The 25,501-nt window shown below is 41.7% G+C and overlaps 1 protein-coding gene across 2 annotated transcripts in view; it reads left to right on the top strand.

Annotated features, from left to right (window-relative positions):
- The first annotated feature begins 332 nt into the window (after window positions 1-332).
- vwde (von Willebrand factor D and EGF domains) overlaps window positions 333-25,501 on the top strand; it is a 42,465-nt gene continuing 17,296 nt past the window's right edge. The window contains exons 1-13 of one of the 2 annotated variants that reach the window (XM_050046911.1): window positions 333-514; window positions 1,572-1,609; window positions 12,588-12,778; window positions 15,238-15,469; window positions 16,625-16,699; window positions 17,795-18,024; window positions 18,271-18,360; window positions 20,713-20,860; window positions 21,004-21,218; window positions 21,445-21,518; window positions 21,719-21,992; window positions 22,303-22,499; window positions 23,095-23,972. In XM_050046911.1, the coding sequence (XP_049902868.1) occupies window positions 12,758-12,778; window positions 15,238-15,469; window positions 16,625-16,699; window positions 17,795-18,024; window positions 18,271-18,360; window positions 20,713-20,860; window positions 21,004-21,218; window positions 21,445-21,518; window positions 21,719-21,992; window positions 22,303-22,499; window positions 23,095-23,972 (2,434 nt within the window). In that variant the 5' untranslated portion in view covers window positions 333-514; window positions 1,572-1,609; window positions 12,588-12,757. Of the gene's footprint in view, window positions 515-1,571; window positions 1,610-7,287; window positions 7,614-12,587; window positions 12,779-15,237; window positions 15,470-16,624; window positions 16,700-17,794; window positions 18,025-18,270; window positions 18,361-20,712; window positions 20,861-21,003; window positions 21,219-21,444; window positions 21,519-21,718; window positions 21,993-22,302; window positions 22,500-23,094; window positions 23,973-25,501 lie in introns of those variants that run through there. The other variant, XM_050046910.1, reaches the window with a different exon arrangement.

The raw sequence follows: 25,501 nt of genomic DNA, 5'->3' as shown, positions 1-25,501 counted from the left end.
GTTTGTGTATTTTTGGTAGAAGTCAGGGGCGCATCTTCAGAAAAGGCAAACCAGGCAAACGTTAGGGGACTCCCCCCAAAAAATATGGGAAAAGGGGCCCCTGAGGCCACTCGTATTGGCACATTTTGCAATGACAACTATAAAATTCCCTCTAGGCCCTGATCAGACAGAGTCCGTTTTGCAGGTTGCAAAACAGGAAGTGAAACCCACTGCTATTTTTTCGTTGGAGCCAGGTTGCTGCATCTTTTTTAAAATTGTTTCTCGGAACCACGGAATCACCTGTCCTTAGCTTAACTCCTTATAAACTCACAGGTCTGTGCCTTTAAATCTGCATAAAAGTGGACAGGCTAAGGGGACCTTGCTCTGGATCTAAATGAAGTTGTTCCCAAATTGTCTGTAGATCACAAGGAAACGGAGATCTGTGTGGGTGGATGACACTCTCAGAAAGAGGATAAATGCTGAGGAGTACCACCAGCTGGTTGAGGAGCTTCACCTGGATGTGGGTCGCTTTAAGGTATTTTTTAGGATCCGTCGGTCGTTTGACAATCTGCTGAGAATTTTCGGGCCTAATTACAATTGGAAAAACAAACTAGGCTAAAATTTGTCCAGGTATGTCTTGCAGCTTCCCTAGCAAGGTGATGATGAAAATGAGCTAACGTTCGCTTAACACTGTATGCTACTACTTGTTGTCATTGCTACCACAGAAGGCCCGTCTCTCAATTTATCTAATTCGACAATGGGAAAAAAAGCCAGTGATTTTCAGCTCATGGCATTCAGCACACACCTGCAAAATGAGAGGCGCGTAAGGTAGAAAAAACTTGAGGTACTCAGCAACTTCAGTCTCATTGAAGACCATTGCAAAAAGCCGCTCCAAGCTGCTGAAACGTACTCTGCCTGATCCTGTCCTTGAACCTTAAAGGCCTAGACAAACCAAACCAACATCAGCGAATTTGCAGCGACAAGAGCCCCCTACTGCATCGCCACTTGTCGAGGTGTCTCAGCCAAAAAGTTGCACATGAACACACCAAACCGACGGCCAACAACCACATGTAATCTGCACCTGCGTCAAAGGACACAGCCCTCCATACCAGCATACGACGGTTGTCTGAGATCGTCATTAAAAAAGGGGAACAGGGAGATGCTAGTTGTGAATAATAACACAAACCATCAGAAAACGTTTCTGCTGAAGAGCTCAATGGCTAAAGAAAAATAATCTTACCTTATTGAACAAGTTTGTTTCGACCTCACTCCATCTTGACTTTAGCTCTGTTTACATTTCTCACTGCCATTTCTCTTCCCCTGTCCTGAGCTAAACTGCCAATCAGAGCGATTTAATTTGCTGACGGGCTCCACTGTGCTGACATCGATTCAACACGCTAAAGTGGCGGAAAAAAGGCCGACGAGGGCCAATGGTGCAGGACACATTCATGTACGTTCATGTGAATCAGCACCCTAAAAAGAAGCACTTTCACTCTGTACTGAACACGAGCAGCCTCATGTGGGCTGTAAATCAGAGCAAACATCTTTGTTGAATCAATTATTTCAGTTGAGTTTTTTTCATTTTCATGCAGGTGATGGAGCGAGAAACAACAGCGATGAAGACAAAAAGGTAAAACTGGGAAAGTGTGTTTATGTTTAGACTTTAAATGTGGTTTTGGACCAGTGTTTTGGGGCTGATTTATCGTTTTCCTGTGCTTTTCTGCTCTTTATGTACACTCCAAGTCTTTTAAGTTATACAGTCAGTTTTGCTGTCAGTAGTAGATGTTAAAGTAATTATATACCGTTTGTATTTCCTGCATCATTTAGCTGATATCACATTTCCCAGGGGACACTGCAGCGCTGTCACTTCTCCCACGTCTGCATAACTGATTATAATTAGAGAAAATTGCAGAAAATGACCTCGTGTGTAGATTAAAGCATCAAGCGAGGTAATTATCCCCATTTATTTACCACTGTTTCTCACTCTCTGGATGTAACTTGAAGGCTGCAAACTCATACATGTCATGTACTGTTTACATGGTCACTTGACATAGATGTTTTCCATCCGGGAGGCCGATTGCGATTTAATTGCTGGTTGTGTAAGAGGAGGCATGAGCAGACGGGAGGAAAGTGGGTTTTATACCTGATAGCTATTCCAGGCTCTGAGCAGGTTGATGGTCCAGGAGATTTACGAGGGAGGGGTTATATCCCTCCTCCGCCTGGGAGTCGAACAGACGAGCGTCTTACCAAGACAGTCAGGCACCTCCGTGTTGCACTGGGAGAAGACAGTCTACGACCTGCACAGCTGTCAGCTTCCCATTGGTTCTCTCTAGACCTGCAGAAATAATTGTCCAAAGGTTTATTCATCGTTAATCACAGAATATTGTCGTACTGACTTTATTGAAACTTCACAGTTTCAGAAATAGTTCTCCTGCTGATGCTAAACAAAATCATCAGATTGAGTTTGAGTCTGAGTTTTCTCCATTAGAGGTAATTTCCCCTTTTGAACAAGCATCAGCTCACATCAGCTCAAACAGCTTTAGATCGGAAAATTAGTCGCTTAGTAAATCAACAGAAGCTATCCTAATAAATGATTAATCATTTGAGTCTCTTTGCAAGCAAAAATGCCAAATATTTGCTGGTACCAGCTTATAAAATGTGAGTTTTTATGTGACTGTAATTTGAATATCTTTTGGTTTAGGGCGGAGATGTCAAACTCATTTTAGTTCATGGACCACATACTGCTTAATTTGATCTCAAGTGGGCCGGACCAGCAAAACCAGTGCAGAAATGATCACCTATAAATAACACCTCTGAATTTTTTTCTTTTCTTTAAGTGTGAAGAAGTAGATGCTGAACACATTCATCCATTTACAAAACAGATGATGAACAGGCTAAAGAAAAATAAGTGCAATTTCAACGGTGTCTCAGTTTTTCCACATGTCTGCTACTCCCTGTCATTACATGTGCATTATCCCATACATTTCAACTCCTGTGCTGGGATCACCACACCAGACTAATGCACAAGCTATTGAGGAAGCAGGTTAAATTATTCCCTGCCTTACAAACCATCTACAAATTGAAAGTTTTGGCAGTGCCTTAGCAATAGACTGAATCACTGTGACGTCAAGCTAACAACAACAATCACTTCCTGGTAGACAACTGGCAGTCGATAACAATTGCCAAGATATATAAAATTGGCAAACTTGCTGTCCTCTGTTGTCATTTGCAGGCGTAACTGTAATGTTTAAAGATAAATGGCTAAACACTGTGGCGCGACCGATCTGACGTTTCTGCTCTGCTTATTGTAGCCTTTGACAAGCCAAATTTACTGACACAGAGGCTAAGCAATGGAAGTTACTGCTGTGGACGGGGCCAATATTTTAACCACCTAAAAAAAATCAATATCAGTGTAAGTGTATGCTATATCTGAATATTTGTTCTGCTTTACCTGACACGCTAACTAACTGATGCTGTGTTTGACCAACAAGTCAGTGTTCTGCTAAGTTAAATTACTGTTTTGGTCAGTGGAGTTTGGTGGCTTTAACGGCTTCAGTCCCCTGTTGGAAAAGACTGTCTGTGGGAAGGTAAAGTGGTGAAAGTATTCTAAATATAGTCTACACTTAAACTGATATCAATGTTTTTGGTGGGCCTTTTTTAGGCTGCTAAAAACTAAATATTTGAGGCAAAGTTTGCTCAGCGACATTTGATTTTATGTATGTGACGTGAGGATTTTCTACCAGGAAGGTATGGTAAATAAACATTGTAATTCAGTCTATAAGGTTCCACCAATACTGTTTCAAGACAGAAGTCTGATACAGACTCTTTTGTACTGAAGCTGCTGATTGATTATTTTGCTCAATGTTCATTATCTTAAAATATGACCACAAGAAGCGGCTGTCCTGAGAACTATGTACCTTCAAGGTTTTTTTTCTGTTTGTTTGCACAAAAATGTCATAACGGTCGGGTGGGCAAAATACAGGACAAAACAAAGCTAAATGTAAAGTTACAACATTACTGTATGTACGCATTAGCTTGGTGAAAGTGGGTCTCATCTTCTTCTTGTGTTTAATGGTGGGTGGAAATTAGCGTTTAAGGTGCATTGGCACCTCCCTCTTCTGGTGCTGGCATGGTTTAATTATATCGAACATTTATCGAACATTTGTTATATTAAAATTACATTGTGATAATTATCGTTTTATTGCTGAGCCCTACTTCTAAGAACCCCCCTTTTTGTTGTATCAGCACCGCAAGAACTAGGAACGATCATGGTTACTAGGTTCTTAGTTCCTTGGGTATGAAAACGCCTAATAGTAGAAGTGCAAAGTCATGCAGTGGACTGCATTGGACCATCTGGTGCCATCTGGTTGACACCTTTGATTTATGGCAAAACTACACATTTAAAGACGTCATCTTGGGCTCTGTGAAACTGCGATAGAGCATTTGTCATTATTTTCTCACATTTTATTGGCAAAATGAAGAATCAATTAGTCAAGAAAATTATCACCATGATCTTCTACTCTTCATCTAACATCTGTGAAAGAACCAGTGACTGCCAAAAAACTTGTTTGTGTCAAAACCATCTCCAGAATTTACAGTTTTTTGACAATACAAATTGAGCCATCACTTCCTCCATCTGATATTTCCTCTTCTAAGGAGATCACTTTCTGGTCTTTGACAGAACAATCAGCCTCAGCTCCTCAGCTCCTGCCAGTGAAACTCAATATCTGAGTAGCACGGCTGCAGTTAAAGCGTGAGAATGGAAACGAGCAGTTTGGAAAGGACCCGACTGCGATATCTGGCTTATCCAAAATCCCACTCTTTGGCTGAGGCCGTTTCCCTGGAAATGTAGCATGTGGGCCATCTGTTTTTGTGTTTTGGAGTGTTGACTTATAAAATATAACTGGCTGGCCAGTAGTGAACTTCCATGATTAGACCATTAGTCTGCTTTCCCTTCTTTGGAAATGGAGAAAACATTTCAACAACATACAGATAGTTTTACAGGCCTCTGATAATTGATTTTAATTTGCTCTGAATAACAGATTAATGAAGTTGTGTTGAATCTTTTTTGTTTGGATAGTGAGGCTCATACAGAAAACAGAAGCCTACAGAATAAAGTTATTTAGGTTTGCGATGCTTTACCCTCTCTGTATATTGAAGATGATAACGTTGAGTTTTGCAGTTTAGAAGTTTAAGTGTAGATGCATGTTGTTGTTTGTTTGATTGACTTCTTCAAATATTGACCGTTTTGTAGTGGTATTATGGTAACTCCTCACATTTGCTCTGCTCTTGTTTAGTGTGTGTAGGGCGCTTGTGCATTTTGTATAGGACTTTTGTGCATTTGCTTTAGGTAGGGCATTGTGCAGTACTCTTGGTATGTATGGAACTGAGGGTGATACTGTATGTTAACTGTAGTTTGATCGTACATGTGTGCGCCTGTGTCATCTGTGTTCTCTTGAATGTCCAAGACAAATTTCTCCTACAGGCTTATTTTATCTTATCTTATCTTATCTTAGTAGTCTATTGTTTGGAGCTGAAACAACAGCTAATAATCCAATTAGTCAGAAAATCAGTAAGCAAATTGCAATACATTCTCTTGTTCTTTGTCTTGTGTAACAGTAAACTAAATATCTTTGGGTTTAGGACAAAACAAGCAGTTTGAAGATGCTTTGGGACATTTTATTGGGAATTTTTCAAACCATTTTTTGACATTTTGTAGATCAAACACTTCATTGAGTAACCGTAACAAGACTTTATTTAATCAGAATTGTTAGCTGCAGCCATATCATTATATGCATATGCACAATAAAAGAGTAGTTTGACAGAGTGATCAAATTAAGCATCTGATACAGAGCTGAAACAAGTAGTCAATTAATCAATCACTCAACTGACGAAAAAATTAATCTGCAACTATTTTGATAAGAGATCAGATTTGTTAGATAGTAAAAGTCCTGAATTCAAAATGTTACTTAAGTAAGTACAGATGCTATCAGCTTAATATACGCTACATAAAGTGTTAAAAGTAAAAGTACTCATTACGCAGAATGGCTTTATTCAAAGTGTTACTACAGAATATACTTTAAACTTTGATTAAAAGTCTTGTCCCAGTTAAACGCCCAGTCCTTTTTACTAACCTGACGTTGCTACACATTTTGACAAATAAAAGCCTGTCTTTTTAAGTTCTTCAGATGTATAAAAGTGGGTTGTTCACTACCTCAAATTATGTGTACATTCTTCGATAACCCTGTAAGTTATGCATATTCCTCTAGTCCATAAGGGTCCTCAGAACAAAAGAATCAAAAGGGTTTTTCATCAAAATATACCCAAGTTATGAATATTGTTTTAACATGATAAAGTGGTGTTGCGTCGTTATGCCGAGTGCCGTAATCTTCAAGTGCCGTAGCTAGAGATGTACCGCTACCACTTTTTCCTTCCCGATACCGATTCCGATCCCTGAACCTTAGGTATCTGCCGATACCGAGTACCGATCCGATACCAGTGCGTAAAATAAAAATGGATGGGATATGAATTGTTGTATGTCTCAGCTCCTAAAACTCTATGTAAAATATTAAGAAATAAATACATAATAGTAGAATGAATGCCATAAAACTTTTGTTAAAGTGCATATCCAGTGTTGACACAGATCAAGACACAGGTTAAAGTGCAGCCACACAATTTGGTAAAAAAGACACAGCGTAATGACGTGAGGCATTACGTGGTATCGGATTGGTCATAGGCTGTACTCACCGATACCCCATACTGCATATTAGGCAGTATTGAGGCATTTCCGATACTGGTATCGGTATCGGTACAACTCTAGTCGTAACTCACACTCTCTTTTTGTCGCACTGCCTGTCAGTGCTAGATCAAATGAATGATTCATAATTGATATATTACCTGAGGCCTAATTTTTATACATGTAATGTTCATACTGGCTTAAATAAACAATTTGATTGTATTTCTGATCTTTGCTAAGTTACTTAAGGAAATACTTAAGTACATTTATATTAAAATTGTACTTAAGTACAGTGCTGTAAATGTACTTAGTTACTTCCACCAGTAGCAACATATGATGATCATTTCTGACTGTTTTCTAATGTTTTAGAGATCAAACAACTAATCGATTCATCGATTGTATAAATAATTGTTGCACCCCTCTTCTTTGTAAACATTTTGATCTTTTAGGATTAGCATTGAATCTTTTCTAATCCTCCTGTAGCTCAGTGTCGGCTGTGTGCAGAGGTGTTGAGAAGGTGTACCGCTGATGCCCCTCCTAACACCCTGTGATGCTGCAGCGTGCAGCAGCAGTCTGTGGTCAGCCGCTGCAGTCCGGCGTCTCGGATCAGCCGACAGCCTCTGCGATCACTGCAGCCTCGAGTGACTCCAACAAACCTAAACAAACCTCCGGAGTTCCCCCCGCTTCACTTGTTTCGGGTCGGATAACGGAAACGACGGCTGCGCTCCTGTTGCTCCGAGCAGACAGAGAGGACTTTCGGTAACACGGTGCCAGTGCTCGCGCTGTTTGGTTGCAAAGTCGTGCGCTGGGCGCTGCAGGACGATGAGACTTGAAACAGTTTTTAAACTTCTTCCGTGCGTTGTGTTTTTGCTTCCCAACGCAATGCACGCACAAACAGGTAAGATCACCCCTCTGAGTCATTCACCATCTCTGAGTTTGTCTGTTTAAATGCGGCAGAGGAGTTACGCACGCGCTGTTTTGGACCAACATCTTGTTAAACTCTTCTCTGAAGTTTTCCTCAGAAAGGAAAGTAACAATTAACAAATCAAAAATGGGACTAAACATGACATTTAATCACTGTGAACCAAAGAGCTCCTCATGTTCCTCTGGTAGGTTTTTGTCTCTGCCAAAAAGAAGCTGACACCGTCTCATCCATCATGTAACTGTCATCCGAGGCCACATACCTCCATGTCTCATGGTCACAGTGTAATGTATTGTGCTGTCATGGAGAAACACAGACAAGGCAGCTCTCATCTTTTCGTCCACATGGGCTGTTGGCTCTCCTGACAGGCAGACAGTATGTGGACTCTCAGAGAGCTTCAGTCCAGCTGATCAGGACTGAAGTGACCAGGTGTTGAGAATGAAGGATGTCTATTGGCAGCTTTGACAGCTCCTGTCGTCTCTGTCAGTGGCTTGTCTGCCTGTCACCACTGCAGCAGACTCCTATCACCTTTCACTTGACCTCTCAGGTCAGGGCCAGAAAACTGTGCTGCAGTGCACAGAAGCTGGCCGGTAATTCTTGGTTACAGCTTGGATCTTTTTCCTCCTCTCTGATCTCACTTTGGTGGCTGTGTGCTTTTATGGCTGTGTTTAAACTTCTATGGTCACACACTATAAAGTCATGTTTTAACTTTTATGGACACACAATATAAAGTGATGTTTTAACGCCTATGGTCACACTCCATGAACCTTAATCCTCTGTCTTTTGACCTCTTTAGTTGTCACCTGTGTTCACATCCTGATCTTAACCTAAAAACAACATGTTTCCCTAAGTTCGACCCCTTGGTAGCCTTGTGCAGTTGTTAGAAAATTTTTTTGACATTGTACATTTCTGCAAACCACAAATACGTTACATTTTTATATTTTGTACGTATCATATGAATGTTTCTAAAGTGACGTACACTGCAGACCGCTGTTTGAGTTGAACAAATGACAAACGGTGTGGGTGTTTTTTAGGGGCTTGTCACTGTTTTTCCAGCAGTAACAGTGGCACAAAAAGCAGTTGGTTTTTTTTACCAAGACATTGCAGTGTTTGCTGCTGAGATAGTGGCACAAAAAGCAGTTGTCTTTTTTTACTCAGACATCGCCATATTTCCTGCAGGGATACTGGCACAAAAAGCAGTTGTTTTAATACTGAGAAAACGCTGCGCTTCCTGCTGGAACTGGCACAAGAAGCGGTGGATTTTTGCTGAGATATTGCTGCATGTCTTGCTGTGATAATGCCACGTAAAGTGGTTGTTTTTTACCGAGACATCGCTATGTTTGCTGCCGGGATAGTACCACAAAAGTGGTTGATTTTTTACGCAGACATCTCTGCCTTTCCCACCACGGTTGTGCCCCCAAACCCGGGTATTTAAAGCCAAAACATGATCTTTTCCTAACCATAACTAAGTGGTTTTTGTGCCTAAACCTAACCAAGCATTAACGACAGTCAAATTTCTTTGGTTTTGCTTCTTCAGCTTCATTCATTCATTCAGTCTGACATTGTGTCCATGTTAACAAATTTCTTGTTGAGAGGGGTTTTTACGTTTCTTTTTGCTTTAACCCATCAGTAGCTAGCCACTTTTTTTCCTAGTGACGTTTTGGTTGACATGGAAGCTGCAGTAGTGATTCCTATGAGCAGAATTTTTATTTCTTTTTCACAGTGATATGTTTATATTCCCTAATTTGACTCACAATGTGTGCAGCTGCATCAATCTCATCTACACTTGTTGCCATTCCTCTGCTAGCAAAAGGAACATGATATCCCAATTCCCACTTCTCCAGGGCCCCGTGTTAATTCAGACATTTCAATAAGATTTCATCATAAAGATGTGGCCCTCTCTCACTGTTTGTTGTAGCCACTGTTTGTTCTCAGATTCACACGTAGAAATGACTCATGTGGTCATAACAAAACACTGCAGTTTCATGTTCGGAGGTTGCCTGCACATCTTCCTCTGCAAAAGTTTGAAGGTTTTATTTTTATTTTATTGGTTGTTTTAATGATCCCAAAACACAACTGTTTGTTTAGGAGTCCTCCTTTAACCTTTAACCTGCTGACCTCTCCTTTCTCTGTAGCAGTTTTAGGACTTCTTCCACTCCAGCAAAGCTTTAAAGAGGATGTCTCCCATTAAGACATTTTGTGAAATACACTCAGGATTTTGAAGAAGTAGTCGCTCTCCTGCTTTCAGTTCACTTTCAACCTCAAACTGACATGTACCCATTTTATTAGCATGCTTATCCAAAGCAAAAGGACTGATGTTTCCAAGAGCTCTCTACCACAGTCCTATGAATACCAAGTACTTCCTCCCTTTATGTTTCAGCTCATGTGAAACCATATCTTAAACATCAGCAGTCACATCCTGCTGGGAAAACCCATTAATAATAATGCTGTTAGGTTTGGCTCCCGCTCCAGTCTCCTCCATCATTAGATTTTCTTGTGCTGATGTTTGAAGGGTCTGGTGATAGTTCAAAGGCTAAAGAGAAGGGGAGGTGATTCATTTGTAGTGGTTAAAACCGGTAAACTGCAGATTACATGCCTGTCTATGACGTCTAATACAGAAGTAGACATCTGTCAGAGTAATTCATGACTTAATGCCAGTATCAGGACTGAAGTGACCAGGTGTTGAGAATGAAGGATGTCTATTGGCAGCTTTGACAGCTCCTGTCGTCTCCGTCAGTGGCTCGTCTGCCTGTCACCACTGTGGCAGACTCCTATCACCTTTCACTTGACCTCTCAGGTCAGGGCCAGAAAACTGTGCTGCAGTGCACAGAAGCTGGCTGGTAATTCGTGGTTACAGCTTGGATCTTTTTCTTTCTCTTTGATCTCAGTTTAGCAAATGTGCATTTTTATGGCCATGTTTTAACTTCTATGGTCACACCCCATAAACCTTAAGCCTTTCTCTAATTTTTGACCTCTTAAGTCACCTGTGTTCACTTCCCGATTTTGAGTTTAAAATAAGATCCATCTTTAATTTCCCAATCCTGGTAGCTATTATGTGTACCACTAGCTTCATAGACTGAATGGCCTTTTTCACAGTCATGATGGTCATCACCAGTCAGGACAGGTGTCTCTCTAAAAGGAGCCAACTTGTTTTCACCTATCCTTAGTATTAAGACCCAGACTGACTTTTCCTGGACCTGCTCCAGGTTTTCCATCATTTAAAAATATTGTGGAGATTTTTCTTTCTTTAAGACACTGTTGTGTTGAATGTTCTTCCGGTGGAGCCAAGAGGAGACTTGTGGCATGAGATGATGGCACAGGAACATCATCACAACAAGATGATGGTTTTCATGAGATAGATGAGATAGATATATCTTATGGTCGGCCAGACAGACTTACAGTAAGGGATGGTATACTACAATGCACAATAATATTGGCACATCATTATCGGCAGATTAAATCTTCTAAATGAAATATTGGCATCAGCCAAGAAAGCAAAAATCTGTCGATACGACAGGCCAAAAAGATGGCCTTTAAGTTATGCAACATTAATTAATCAAAATAGGTTAAACCCTCAGTTAGCCCTGGCTGTGGCTACTGTCAGGACTGATTCAGGCAGGGCATCATCCAAGCCTGTTAAAGTAGGATAAATTTACAGTTTTGTTTGAAAATGGTACATCAAAATAAATATGGCATGTTTTACATGTAACCTAAGTTAAAGTAATTGTCTTATTTTGCCCAGTGAATGTGTACATTTTGAAGAGCATTGTATTTTATTTGTTCATCTGCTACCGGGCAATCCAGATAAGAGTAGGCATACTAATATGTTAATACCACTACAGGAGAGACGTGATATTCTCTGCAGTTAGTTGGACAAAGATGTCCGTGTACCGTTACGGCATTCAGTCAAAATTAACTGGAAAATATCTTCACAAATCCTCTATCGTGCTTCCCTTACAAGTGTTGTTGTAGCATTAACCTCTGCAGACTTTTCCCCTTCTCCATGCATCTTTGAAATCAGTGCAGGTGTGCCAGAAGTCCCTGCTTACTTCACTGTCACGTCACAGAACCCCATGCCCCCCATCCTAGCTTGGCCTGTTTCATCCATTCATTTAACAGTGACAGTCAACCGAGGCTCCGGCCTGGGGGACAAGCAGGCCTGTGCTTGGTGCGCCCAATACATAATCCATCCGCATCCCTGACCTGTATCTTCAGTAGGTGGACAAAAACAAATATTTGGTTAAAGTAAATACTGAGATGTCCTACCTCTTTGAACAGGCTTCTAAGGAATTCAAGTTTTTAATATATCATTAAGAGCATTGGGTGTTGAAATGTGTTGATGTTTAGTCTTAAAAAGATTCAAAGCCTGTGACACCGTTAGTCTAATTAATGCAAGAGAGCTCTTCTGAATCAGCTGTTGTTTCCTGACACCTCTACTAGCTCCTGATGAAAGGTTTATTTCCACATATACTGTGTCCATAATCTGTATTGTTCATTGCTATTACAGGCTTTTTGTTAAAACTGAGAGAACAAGTCATGCATTTCAATATTTCCTGTCTTTGTGATGTTTGTTTGTGTTGCTTGTGTTATGTTTAGCTCTACCCCTGTGTTTTCATCATTTTCTTTCCTGTAACCACTCAGTTTTTGTCTTTGCAAAAGTATTTTAGTCTAATTCAGTAAATGCATTCATAGCCTGAATGATATAATCATGCACTCTCTCTCTCATGTCAGTACATTTCATGGTCTGTGTGCAAATGTCAACACTGAGCAGCACCAGACCTTTTTATCAGCTTTGAAATCAATTTGTAATCTTGAATTTGGACCAGCTGGACAGAGCACGTCCACAATTCAGTACTTGTCTGCAGAAAGCTTCCCATATGTTCGATCATTAGCATTGACAGTCTTGGTGTACATCCAGTACTTATGTTGTCTCTCTGGCTGGACTTGCAGTGCTCCCTCCAGAGTGTACGCCGGGCGGCCACTCCGTCCTCCAGGACCCCTATCGCAGCACCACCTTCAGCTCCAGCTGGCTGCAGCAGTCGGCCCTGCAGGACTTCATCTGCGACCACTCCCTCACTCCGGGCTGGTACCAGTTTCAGATCTTCGACAAGCCGGCCAGCATGCCCACCCAGTGTGTGGAGGTAAATGATCGGCATGTGTTGTGTGTCTCTGTCATACGTTATATAAAATATCAGAAATGTTTTGTGATGCCTACGCTGTGGCTCACATGCCTTAAATTCCAGTGTATTTACGCCTCCGTGCCGATGACAGCCATGGCCAGAGACATTATGTTTTGGGTAGTTTGTCCGTCCATCTGATCCATTCTCTTGACACGATATCTCAAAAACGCCTCAAGGGAATTTCTTCAGATTTGGCATAAACTTCCACTTCGACCCAATAATGAAGTGCTGTTCTTGTGAACATGATATTTTAAGAAAACCTTAAGGAAATCTTTTTAAAATTTGGCACAAACATCCACTTTGAGTCCAGGATGATCTGATTAGACTTTTGTGGTCAAAGGTCAAGGTCACCGTGACCTCACAAAACATGTTTTTGGTCATACTTCAAGAATTAATTGGCTAATTCTGACAATAGGATAAAATGATGAAGTTATACCATTTAGTATCCAAAAGGTCAAAGGTCAACTTTACAGTGACATCATAATGTTCTACAAAAACACTTATCTGACCAATGTCAACGTCGTAACTCACAAACAGAAGGGTAGACGTTTGGTCAGATACTGAATTGGTGACACTAGTCCACCCTGAACCTGTGCTGATTGTTTAGATCTTCTGTGCTGCTGACCTAGCACCACTGATCTAGCTAATCTTAAATGGACCTACACTTGTATAGTGCCTTTGCTGTCATCTGGCCGCGCATCTGAAAGCGCTTTTTACACTACGAGCCACATTCACCCATTCACACACTGGTGGCCGAAGCTACCATACAAGGTGCCACCTGCTACTCAGTTTTTAACACACTCACACATCGATGGAACAGCCATTGGGAGCAATATGGGGTTCAGTATCTTGCTCACAGATACTTTGACATGCAAACTGGAGGAGACGGGGATCGAACTGCTGATCTTCCAATTAGTGAAGGACCCGCTTTACCTCCTGAGACACAGCCGCCCTACTGTAATATTACAAATCAGTTGAGGACGACGCCATTAATGTTTACATATTACGCTGTCACAAGCCTCGTAGATGCACATTTCCTTCTGTGCAATGATTCCGATGATGGGAGTAGTTCGGTAGAAAGAAAAATAGTTCCTACATGAAACTTGAAACAAGGTCTGTGAATTATATTGAGTAACCGGGTCATGATTTCTGGAAAGAGACATTCCAGTTTAGTTTTTAAATTTATTTTTTGGAGGGAAGGGGGGGGGCTTTGAGCGCCACAATCCGAGTGCCATCTAGCTCCATTATAATCTAGAATCCCTAAGGCCAATATCTCCAACACTTTGCAGCTCAAACTAAAACAATCTAGATTAATATGTAGCACTACAGGTAAGAGGGAAAATATATATTCCTGATTTTGGGGTGAACTGTCCCTTTAAATGATGCAAACAATTTCCTTACCAGTGGTTGGAAGAGATTTTTCTGACTTGCAAAGTAAAAGTAATCTGGATAGACTCTCTGTAGTAACATATTTGGTGGAAAAATTGTCAAGTACGGCACAAAATTTACCTTTGGAAGTCACAGTAACAAAATCTGCAATTACTGTACAAATATTCCAAGTCAGTCAAATCAGATATAAGTGTTTCTTAACCTGTTGTGACCTCAGCTGAAGGTGGTGAAATTCTCATGACCCCCACATTTTCATTTTATCACGTCAGTCAATTTTGTGTTCTCATTTTTCAGAAGCATGCAGTGAGGACATGTTGATGTGTTCCAAATGTTCAATTTAGCTTTTTTAATCACAAACATCAGTCTCTGAGTTCTCTCAGGAGCCCATCTGTGACCTCATGTGGAGGACCTGTCCCCACCTGAGTGTTTGTCTTTGTGTCATAGTGTGTGAGCATGAATACATATGCACTTATGGACACACACAGTCATCAGTATGTGTGTGTGAGTACATATTTATGAAGGAGAGTGCAAGGAGAGCTGGAATGTGTCTCATTTCCTGCGGGCGGCCTGCTGTGAGGAGCCTGCAGGATCCATCTGAAGTGTCAGCCTCCCTCTGCCTTCCCAGGGCATCGCTGCTCTCCCTGGGTGATGGATATCCACAGGAGTGGGCGGAGGAAGGAAGAGAGGACTGCTGTGAACATGTGTTACATAATAAGGCGATGTCTTTATGATGATGGCAGATAAATGGCCAGATTTGTCAAGCCAAGGATTTTTTTTTAAAAGGGGAATAAACTGCAACAATAAGTGTTAAAAAGGTAGCGTTTTCAGATTTATGCTATTTTAGCTTAAGGAGTTAATGTTTGTTGGTGACATCATTGGTGCAAAGCTGGAAATACAACAGCACTACAGTATTTATTTGTCTCTTTATTATTATATTATCCCAACATGTCAGTACCTTTATACAGCAAAGTAATTGCCCTCAGAAGTGTGTGCCCTGATGTTCTCCTCTCTGTCTCTGTCCAAACATCCAGGTGAACCACTGTGGGACTCAGGCTCCTGTGTGGCTGTCTCTGGCTGAGGGTGAGACCCTGCCGGGGCCTCTGGAGGTCAGACAGCTGACAGCCTGCGCTGCCTGGCAGCTCTACCCGGGCGTCAGCAAAGACTGCTGCATGTTCCGCATCCCAGTCAGCGTCCGCAACTGTGGAGACTTCTATGTTTACCTGCTCCAGCCTACGCAGGGATGCATGGGATACTGCGCTCAGGGTATGTCAGAGCAGAAAGAGCCATGTTTGTAATAACGTCCACATAATTATATCATGCAAATGGAAAAATAAGAGAAGCAGCTGAAGTTTTAAGCTTGTGGTTGAAAAGGTTTTCTAATCAACATGATGTCAAAGGGAAACTTTGCTGATTTGCTATGGTAAACTTTCCTCCATCTAACCAGCACCCAGATCTCCCTGCTCATCTCTCAGCCTTGATTTGGCAGATGACGCTGGCTCTAGGGCTGTTGCTCCAACTACAGGTTGTACGTCAGCATTTTCGAATGGAGACACAAGGAGTACCAAACTCAGACCAAATTCAAATCAACCTGTAAAACTAAGCAGCGCTGATCAAATTTAAATCAAGATTCTGTAACTGCATTGTCTATTTCTCACCCACAATGTCTCCAGAAACATATTTAAGGTAACAGTTTAACGGTAATAAAAGACTGTTTGTTGCCAGCTGGCTGCCATATTGTTTCCAAACAGGAAGCTTGCATTCCTTCACCTACCAGTGGGGGCGTTTATTGGTCCGGGACAGCGCAGTGCATTCTGGTAGTTTTATGTTTTCTACCTCTTGAGCAAAAGCGAATGCCGTAGCCCCTTTTCTCTGTTTTGTCTGGTCATGTAGCACAAAATGGAAAAGTATTTGTGTGTCTCTACTGCGTACACAGCCCAGGTTTTCTTAGAAGACCATCTTCTCAGCAAATGATATTGCACTTATTTTGACAGGTGTTGCGATTGCGATATGAGCCATGATTTTAGTGGGAATGGTAATTTTTGCATATCATTTTAGGGACAGCCCTAAGGCCTCTTGCATTTTGCAGGAACACGCCTCAAAGTCTGTCAGTTTGTCAAAGTGGAGATTGGGACTAGGCCATAGTGCCCAGATAGAGGCAGGTTACAACATTATCCTGAAGAAGGCAATATGCTTACATGTTGATTTTCAGTACAAGACTGCAACAGGGTCATTAGTGCGAAGCTGCCCATCCTTTCAAGGATACATCAACACTTTTTAACAGTAAACTAAACTGTTTCTCAGAGCAGATCTTAGAAACAAACTCACAGTCTCTTCTCTGCCAACTTGTTTCATCTATCATGTTCATTAATGTTGATTTTCAGTTGAGTGCCTTTGTTTCTCCTCTGTCTGTCTGAACAGAGATGTCAGACGCTGCACCCACAGCGTCCCTGAGCTGCGGTCCTGATGAGGTGAACGTCAATGGAACATGTAAAAGTGAGGATCCTGCTGCCGTGTTTACAGCGTACGCTTGTCTCCTCATGTTAGGTCAAACACCAAAACAATCAGGAGGTCAGGGAGTTGCCATGTGGTCAGGAATGCACCGTCAGCCCCCTCACCGCTCCTCTTAATGAGCTGAGCATGTGTCCCGGCGTCCGCTGGGCCTCGTCTCCATGGCGACGGCCCTCAGCCAGGTCGTGAATTACGCAGAGGCAGGTTTTTAGGAAGCTGGCAGAGGTGGAAAGGAGGAGGAGGGAGGTTTAATCAGTGATAGATGAAATAACACTGAATATGTTGATTGACTTTTTTAAATAATAGAATCCAGGTTGGTTCGATTCCCAAACTCACTTTTCTACTTAAAATTCGCAGAGCAGGCCCAGCTGAATATTTAGACTGCTTATATTCATGAATTCATGTTCCTCAGCTTAACCTACATTCCTCTGCATAATCATTTACTGCATTTGTCAGTCATGACTAAGACAATTTCAAATTTGTATTACTTTCCCAGAATGGGGCTCTCTTGTTGTTAAATCCACTGGGATGGAAATCAGCATCAGTCTCCAGCCAAATGTTAGTAAATGATGTGTTTAAGGTTGTTAATTTGATGGTAGAGGTAAAAAAGAAAAGGTTAGTGACACAGCATACTGAAACTACAGTAAAGAAATGATCCTGTTAGCACACTTGAAGCTTACAGTACGATTTCCCTTAATTGAAATTAAGGGTCTTAGCATAAACCAGAAATACAGCTCCAGATCAGAAGTACAGGGTGTATGGAGCAGGGTGTCTACATACTTTTGGCCATATGCTTTGATGTATATTAAACCATTAGTGAGATCGGAAATGGAGCCTGTGGGTGAACAAACTTGTTTGGGGAGGTGAAATTGCAGTGACTGTAGATTCAATTCCACTTTGATATTAGACAGTGGTGTACATTTACTCTACAACATATATGACCTTGATTTCTTCATTTCTTCTTCACCTCTGTTGTTGTTTTTACACTTCCAATGTGCAGAGGAAAAAATAGCATAAATATCATCTAATCTAAAATACACGTTAGCCTCCTCTCATCTCCTTCTGCTTCTCTGCCATCAGCAAAGCAGCCTCCCACTCCATCTGCACCAGTGATCGTCTCAGAGGTGACAGGAAACTCTGTCTACTTGAAGTGCAGCTTCGGGAGCAGCTCCAACAGCTCCCTGGGTTACGTGGTGGCCTGGTCCCGCCTCTCACCTGAGGGCAGGAAGGAGGAGCTCAAACAGGAGACCACCATCCAGACCTCCGCCTTTATCGAGCTGGACGGCTTCAACCTCCGTCTGGGGGACAAGGTCTGACTGTGTAAATCACAGATACTGTGACTGAAGCTGTTACTGAAACCTGTCAGCATGTCGTTTTGTTTTACTGTGCGCCGGTCATGTGTGTGACCCAGCCTTAACTGAAAAACCTTTTATACAGACGGGATTTTTTTTCCCTGTGTGGCTCCTTCTGTTCTTTCTGTCTGTCTTTACAATGTCGGCATAATAATTCAGATTGAAAAAAAGACTACAAAGTTCTTTCTTTCCCTCCTCTCACAGATTTACTGCTCAAGCTCCAGTTTCTTCTTGGACTCGCCTGACGTCCGCGGTGCATCAGTGGAGAGTCAGGAGTTCTTTGCTGGAATTATGGTATATCATAGTAGTTTTATAACTCTGTATGTGTGTGTGTGACCATGGCTAAATTTTTTGAAGCAAAGAGAGAGCATTTATTTGTGCAATTGCAGGTTTTTGCAGGCATGTCTGTTTGGTTCTATGTGCAGGTTTTTAGATAAAATAAATCTTCGGTTATCCTGATGGAAACTGCTGAGCATCTGTTGGAAGAGTGCAAATCAAAGACTGCAAATATACAAAAGACTAAAAAAACATAACAGTATGTGCAAAATAGGGGTGTGCCATATCATCTTGTTCCCAATTATACCCAATTATTTTTAATATCATATGAAACGTTCATATCGTGATAATCGCGATATTTTGACTTGTTGACATATTGACGTCATACTGTTACCCACGGCAACAACAAGCATGGCTGAAAGTGAAATTATTTCCGACTCTGTGGTGGTTCCAAAAAGAGGAGCAGCTTCAGTAGTGTGGAATAAACTGTGGCGTCCTGAATGTTTTATGAACAGCCCCGGACTTCTCAGACTCTTAGCGAGTTACCGCTCAGAGGGAACTCATTCAGCGGCTCCTCTGACAGCAGCACAGCGTCTCTCCCTCTCCTCTCTCGCTGTGCACACACGGGAGTCGATGTCGTCACATGATTTTATCATAAGCCTTTGGTAATGTAAACCTATGTGATGTTCCCTGCCCGACAAAAAACTCCATATATGTGAATGTGTGACAGTTGTGGTATCATAACAGCCTGTCACAGGTTACAGCGTGATGATTAGAGGAGAAATGGCAGAGCATAAAGGTCCAGGTGGAAAAAAAAACCAACTCCATCATTTAGGATTTTACTTAAAGAAGGAAATCACCTGTTGATTTATATATATATATCCCAGGGGACATTTTTGTATTTGGGAGCTGTTTAAATGTGTAATTTGAGGTAGATTTTATTTAGTTGTACTATTAATATTGTAACAGAATCTGAATCTCACTCTGAGTTACTGTTGTTCACAAACTGAAGACATGAGAGATCATTTTCTTTAGTTTTTACTGAATATTTGAAGGCAAACTGTAAAACTATATCACTTCTTCAGTTGCAATTCTATGTAATTAAATTTTAAAAAATAATATATATTTTTTTACTTATTAGTTATATCATCAAGAATATCTTATTTTAAAAGTACCCTGAAATATCTTGATATTATTTTAGGCCCATATCACCCACCCCTAGTGCAAAATATAAAAAAACTAGATAACTGTAAGGTATAAATAAGGTGAAGCCCAAATATCATCGCCATCGGGTGGAAACTTGTATGTCCATATTTCTTCTTTTTTTGGACATAAATTAATGTGTGCATTCTTATACAGAAGGAAAAAGTGACAGCACTGAATATATTAAGAGGAATGTTTCAAGATTTGGGGAATTGCAGCAATTCCTGCTTTCTTGCAGAGAGTTAGAGGAGAAGAATGACACCAGTCTCATGTTTCTGTGTATGGAGCTAGATCCAGGAGGCAGTTAGCTTAGCTTAGCATAGAGACTGGAAGCAGAGGGGAAAGCTAGCCTGGCTCTGACCAAAGAAAAAATAAATCTGCATTTTCCCCCAAATTTACCTTTGAATAATATCTTGTTGACCACCAACATTTTTTACCTTAATTTTACCAGGAAGTACGTTTAACATAAACAGATTTCTTTTCCAAGAGAGACCTGGCCGAGGTAGCAGCCGTGCTAAATCACACCATATTAAATACAACATATGAAGCTGATATACAAAAATTATAATTAAACAGAAGAACAGCTGTTTGACACAGTGGCATCTCAAGAAAAACCACCACATACCTCCGTCATATTTTCATGCTGTCTTTAAAGTCCTCAATGGATATTAAGGTTTCTAATTTACACCTTTTTTCAGATTATTCTGTGCATAAGATGCAGAGTAGGAAAATGCAGTTTTCCACAGATCTGTCAATACCGGGGAAATAAAAAAGCAACCACATGGAGGAGTGTAGCTGGTAACTGCCAGAACATGAATTAAAGAACAAAAAGTTATTGCCAAGTTCCTGTTACACGTCATCTTGAAATTGTTTTTTCCTCCAAGTTATGTCAGTTATTTTATCCAGAAAAAGAGAAATGTAAAAATGCAAAAATGGACACTACTACACATTGAAATTTTAACTGCTCTGCTCACAATTCCCTTGAAAAGCTGGCCACCTGACTGCAGAGATACTGTTTAACACAAAACCATAAGTAATAGGATTATTATCTCTTGTCCACAAGACTGGTTTCACTCCCTTGTTGGTCACTGGAGACCAAGAGACATTATTTGTTCCTCCAAGAAATATCTCTTTGCTGAAAACCTTCTCTCTATAACTGTTGTGCAGCTAAGACCGGAAGTGAGCAGTGTGTCTGAGGACGGGAGGCTGTATGAGCTGGTGGTTGAGAGCACAGTTCCTGTCCCATGTCTGGAGGAGTCCTCCTCCTCTACAGAGCAGTGCACTCTGTCTCTGCAGCTCAGCACGAGCAGTAAAGGTGAGCACTTGCAGCAAGATAATGATGTAATACTCCCCAGTGAACATAAAGGCTGTGGATAGTATGTCAGATATTACTTGGACAATTTAGCTTTTTTTTTTATTATGATGTAAATAAGTCGCTCATTCTTTGTTGTGTTCCAGATGAGGGTTTATTGGGCACAGATCTGTCTCTGTCCTCGTGTGTGGTGGACCTGTCCCGGGGCCCCTGTAGGGACGGGGTTTGTAGCCGAGCTGTGATCCACTTCAGCCCTGTCACTGACTTTGTCAAAGATGGGAACAGGACAACTCACATCTCTGTTAAATCCATTGTCACACCGAATTTTCTCTGGAACGGGTACTCACCAGAACCAGTTGAGGTAAATCTATAATATGTGGATGGTTTATTGATTCAGGAGGTTTGGATTTATATCTCTCTATATATTTAGCTCGTTGTTCCTATTTAACCTTCTTTGTGATACCATTTTTTTCATGATCTTTGCTTGTGTCAAACTGCTTTTATGATGTGTGACCATGTTGTTTTTCAATGTAATGCAACTAGAATATTTAATTTTAAGAAGGAATTGAATTGATTTGTCATTTCAGATAACAGTGCAGGATGTCCCCTCAGCCTATTGCTACGTCTTCACTGATCCTCACATTATCACATTTGATGGCAGGTACTTCAGTTTCTTATTCAGTTCACCTGGAGACATACTTTTTATGTATCATGGACTGCACTATATTTAATCAGGATTAAACAGATTTAATTATGTGTGGAAATTTCAAATTGTCTATAGTGAATGATGGTTTTTCTGTCTACTTTCGAATGGCTGGGCGGCGAACAACTGTGTGAATATTTTCCACTGAATATTCACAGGCATTATGACAACTACCAAGTTGGCACCTTTATTCTCTATAAGAGCATTTTGAGGCCGTTTGAGGTCCACGTTCGTCAGTGGGAATGCGGCAGCGTGGTGCACTCCGCCTCGTGCGTGTGCGGCTTCGTGGTGAGGGACGGTGGCGATGTCATTGCTTTTGACATGTGCAATGGAGAGATGGGTGAAACCAAACCGCACCTGTCTGTGAAGAACAGAGACTTGACCAAGAGCGGCATTCGCATCACAGAGTCCTACCAGGGCCGCAAGGTCACGGTGAGCAAAGAGGAGTCACACTTAATAAACCTGTCTATAGATTTCTAAATCAATAAACAGTATGGCTGAATAAATGAGTTTTGGAGCACTTCCAACTCCACTCTTTCCTCTTCTCCTACTATGACAAAAAACTAAGACATCACTTATATGTTTAAAGACACCAGGAGGGCATTTTGATTTATACTTTGCCAAACCTGGTTAAAAAACTGCACACAAAAAGATGCCTTGGTTTCAAAATGTGGTGAACTCATGACAAATTTAGCTGTCGACATGCTCACTGTCTTCATGTGATTGTCCTAAATCTTCACAGATGACCTTCTCATCGGGAGCATTTGTCCGTGCAGACGTGTCTAACTGGGGAATGAGTCTGACGCTGAGAGCTCCCAGTTCAGACTGGAAACACACTGAAGGCCTCTGTGGGACCTACGATGCACAGTCAGACAACGACTTCCACTCAGCAGGAGGCGCCACACTGGAGCATCTGCACGCTTTTATCTCTGAATGGAGGTCAGTGTTTTTAGAGTCGTATCTGTCTGTTGACACAAAAGTTTTGGTAGTGGTTGCTCAGAGCCATTAACATCTGTACATTGATTACAGGCATTATTTCAAGAGTTGTTATTTTCTCCTATGTTGCCATTTCTCCTTGCTCTTTTTCATGAATGTAGCAAGGCTGCTTTTTTGGATAAAGGATATGTAATCCTGCCTGCCAAACTCTGATCGGTCAATAGATTCTCTAATTGTCTTTAACAACTGCCAATGAGCATAGCACCAGACCTTTTTGAATCCCTGAGCAAATCTGATATGTGGGCAAGGAGTCAGAGGTCTGGAAAGTGGTTAGCAGTTTATCAGCTGTTGCGGCTGAGTTACCAACCTGGCAAACCAGGCACCTTTTTACCTGGGCCAAATCCCAGGTAAAAAGGTGCCAAAAGGTTCACTGTGTCAATTGGATGTGTGTAATTTGATTATTAGCAGATTCTATTAAAAATTTGCACCTTTAATCTTACCATAGACTACGGGAGCCCAGGGCCATGTCAGGCCACCAGAGACCCTCCTGTCAAGCCCTGTTTCCTCCTCACTGACATCTCCTCCTCTCCTCTTTCAGGCTCCCTCCAGGCAACAGCCTGTTTGACACCGTGCCATCCCACCTGACGACACTGAGCCCCCGCAAGTACTGTAACTGTCAGGCAGAGCCCCACCTCTCATCCCCCAGAGCCCGATCTCAACCGGTCACCTCCTCCGACTCCACCTGCTCTCATCACGGCAACGTGCACCTCCCCAGCGTCTTCCCCACTCTGGACGTCACAGCTGAGTACATCAGCTCGGTAGAACTACTCAAAGGTGATGGACACGACAGACAGACGCTGCCTTCGGGCCACTCCAGACACAACACCCAGGATCGAGGCAGTGACTCTCATCCGCACGAAAGAAGCGCCTCCTCCAGGGATAGAGCTTCAACCTCAGCTCAACACCAGCGGCACATGAACAAGCGGCAGACCCACCATTACATTTCTAACTCTCCACACCAGAGCCTCAGCCAGTCTGATCTGGAGGGCTTCACCTACTTTTTCCCAGAGGACCACGAAGCAGCAGTTCAGACAGACTTTTCCCTCACGTGGCCAACACCTTCTGGCCTGACGGAGCAGCAGGCCAGGACTCAGTGTCAGCAGACTGTGGCGGGCTCCAGCATAGCGTTGGGCTGCAGGCGCCTGTTAGAAAAGTCGATTATGAGCCGTGTGGAGGCGATGTGTGTTACCGACCTCCAGCTGAAGGATGAGCAGTCATGGCTGAATGCAACTTTACCGCTGCTGGAAAATGAGTGTGAGAGGAGGCTGATGGAGGAGAGGAGGAGAGAAGAAGAGTACCAGGATGTTGTGGCTGTCCTCAAGTGTCCCAACCTGTGCAACGGCAACGGCCAGTGCTCAGATTGGGGTTGTGTCTGCTTCCCAGGATTTGGGTCATATGACTGCAGTGTGCTGTCTGGTAACATACTAAACACACACTAACACAGACGCAGAGGTGTTAAAGAGTTTCCATCACATATTTTGTCCACTAGTCACAACTGACAGGTTTATCTTTAAACTGTAAAACACTTAAACTCTTACATTCACCTCCTCTACTCCACCGCTCCATAACATAGAACAGTTTTTGTCTTCTTTAGGGGGGTCACTGAATCTTTAGGGGGACATAGAAGACCAACAGAATATGTCACGTAGAAGTGATATACATGAACTTAAAGCTGGGAACTAAAAGATAAATTTGAGATGCAGCTCAGCACAGTGTGTCAAGCTTCTCTACTCATAAATCTTTAATCAACGTTGTGTTTTGGTTAGGTGTCTATTCAAACTTTTAAAGTTTAGAGTGCATAGGAACATTATGATGGAAGTATATGATGGCCATTCCAACGCTTAGTTAAGACTCATGACATTTTTGGTTTGATACCATTTGTTACACAGATTTGATGCTAAATTTAAGCATGTTTTACTAATCGAGAATTGATAAAAATGGTCAAGAATCCCTCAGAAATACCACATTAAGACACAGACACCTTGAGAAACACCATAAAAAAAGCCATGCTGTGACTAGGGATCAAAAACTTTTGACATTTGGAGTTTTCTGTAAGAGTTGCACTTTTTTGGCAACTGGATGGTGAGCATGTCTATTCTGGAAACTGCTGATTAACCCCCTTATTGTCAACATACCTATGAAAGCCATACATCGTCTGAATGCATCAGGTCTCAAGTTTGTGGCTATAAAGTTTCGAGAGGCTGTGATTATTCTAGACGTTGCAATAGGTCATATTATACAGTGATATTCGTTCTCACTACAATGAAATGGCTACTATGGGCGCTAACATCATCACACATGAATAAAATTAGGCTCATTAAATCCACAAGTGTCTCAGCTTTCCAGTCATACCCAGTTTATGTAATTCCAAAACTGTTTAGAGACCCCAGTATGCAGAAATATTCAAATACAGTAGGCAAAAACAACACATGTATGCTGTATGCAAACAACTGCATGGGATTAGCATAAAGGGGAAACTCGTGGGTACCCATGAACCCATTTTTATTCAGATATCTTGAGATAAGAAGTCAAGGGGACCCCTGTAAAAGTGGCCAGGCCAGTTTTTCCCTTGCCAAAATGAAGCCTTACTTTGCAGCGCTATTTTTCCTGATAATTGAGCTTGACGTGGTTGGTGCCAATGGATTCTTAAGGCCTTGTAGTTTCATGATACCAGTGTCTTCACTCTGGCTTTAAAACTCCCACCACAGCCTCTGAATGACAGTAATGTCAGCCGAGGATGCCAGCAGGAGGTTAAAGGTAAAACAAGCCTAAACTACTTAGAATATCATTAAACTGACCCATTTAGCATTTAGCAGTTACTGGCACACATCGATCTCTACACAGGACCTCTTACATACTGATTATTGCGATTCATGTGGTTTGTGATGGGCACTACATTCTCAGGTCTAACAGTCCGTGCTCGTCTTCACTTTTTGTTGTTGGTG

This window comes from Epinephelus moara, chromosome 6 (genome assembly GCF_006386435.1).
Source record: "Epinephelus moara isolate mb chromosome 6, YSFRI_EMoa_1.0, whole genome shotgun sequence".
Taxonomy (NCBI): domain Eukaryota; kingdom Metazoa; phylum Chordata; class Actinopteri; order Perciformes; family Serranidae; genus Epinephelus; species Epinephelus moara.
Note: the sequence above shows the minus strand (reverse complement) of the source record. Positions and strands in the feature narration are given on the sequence as shown.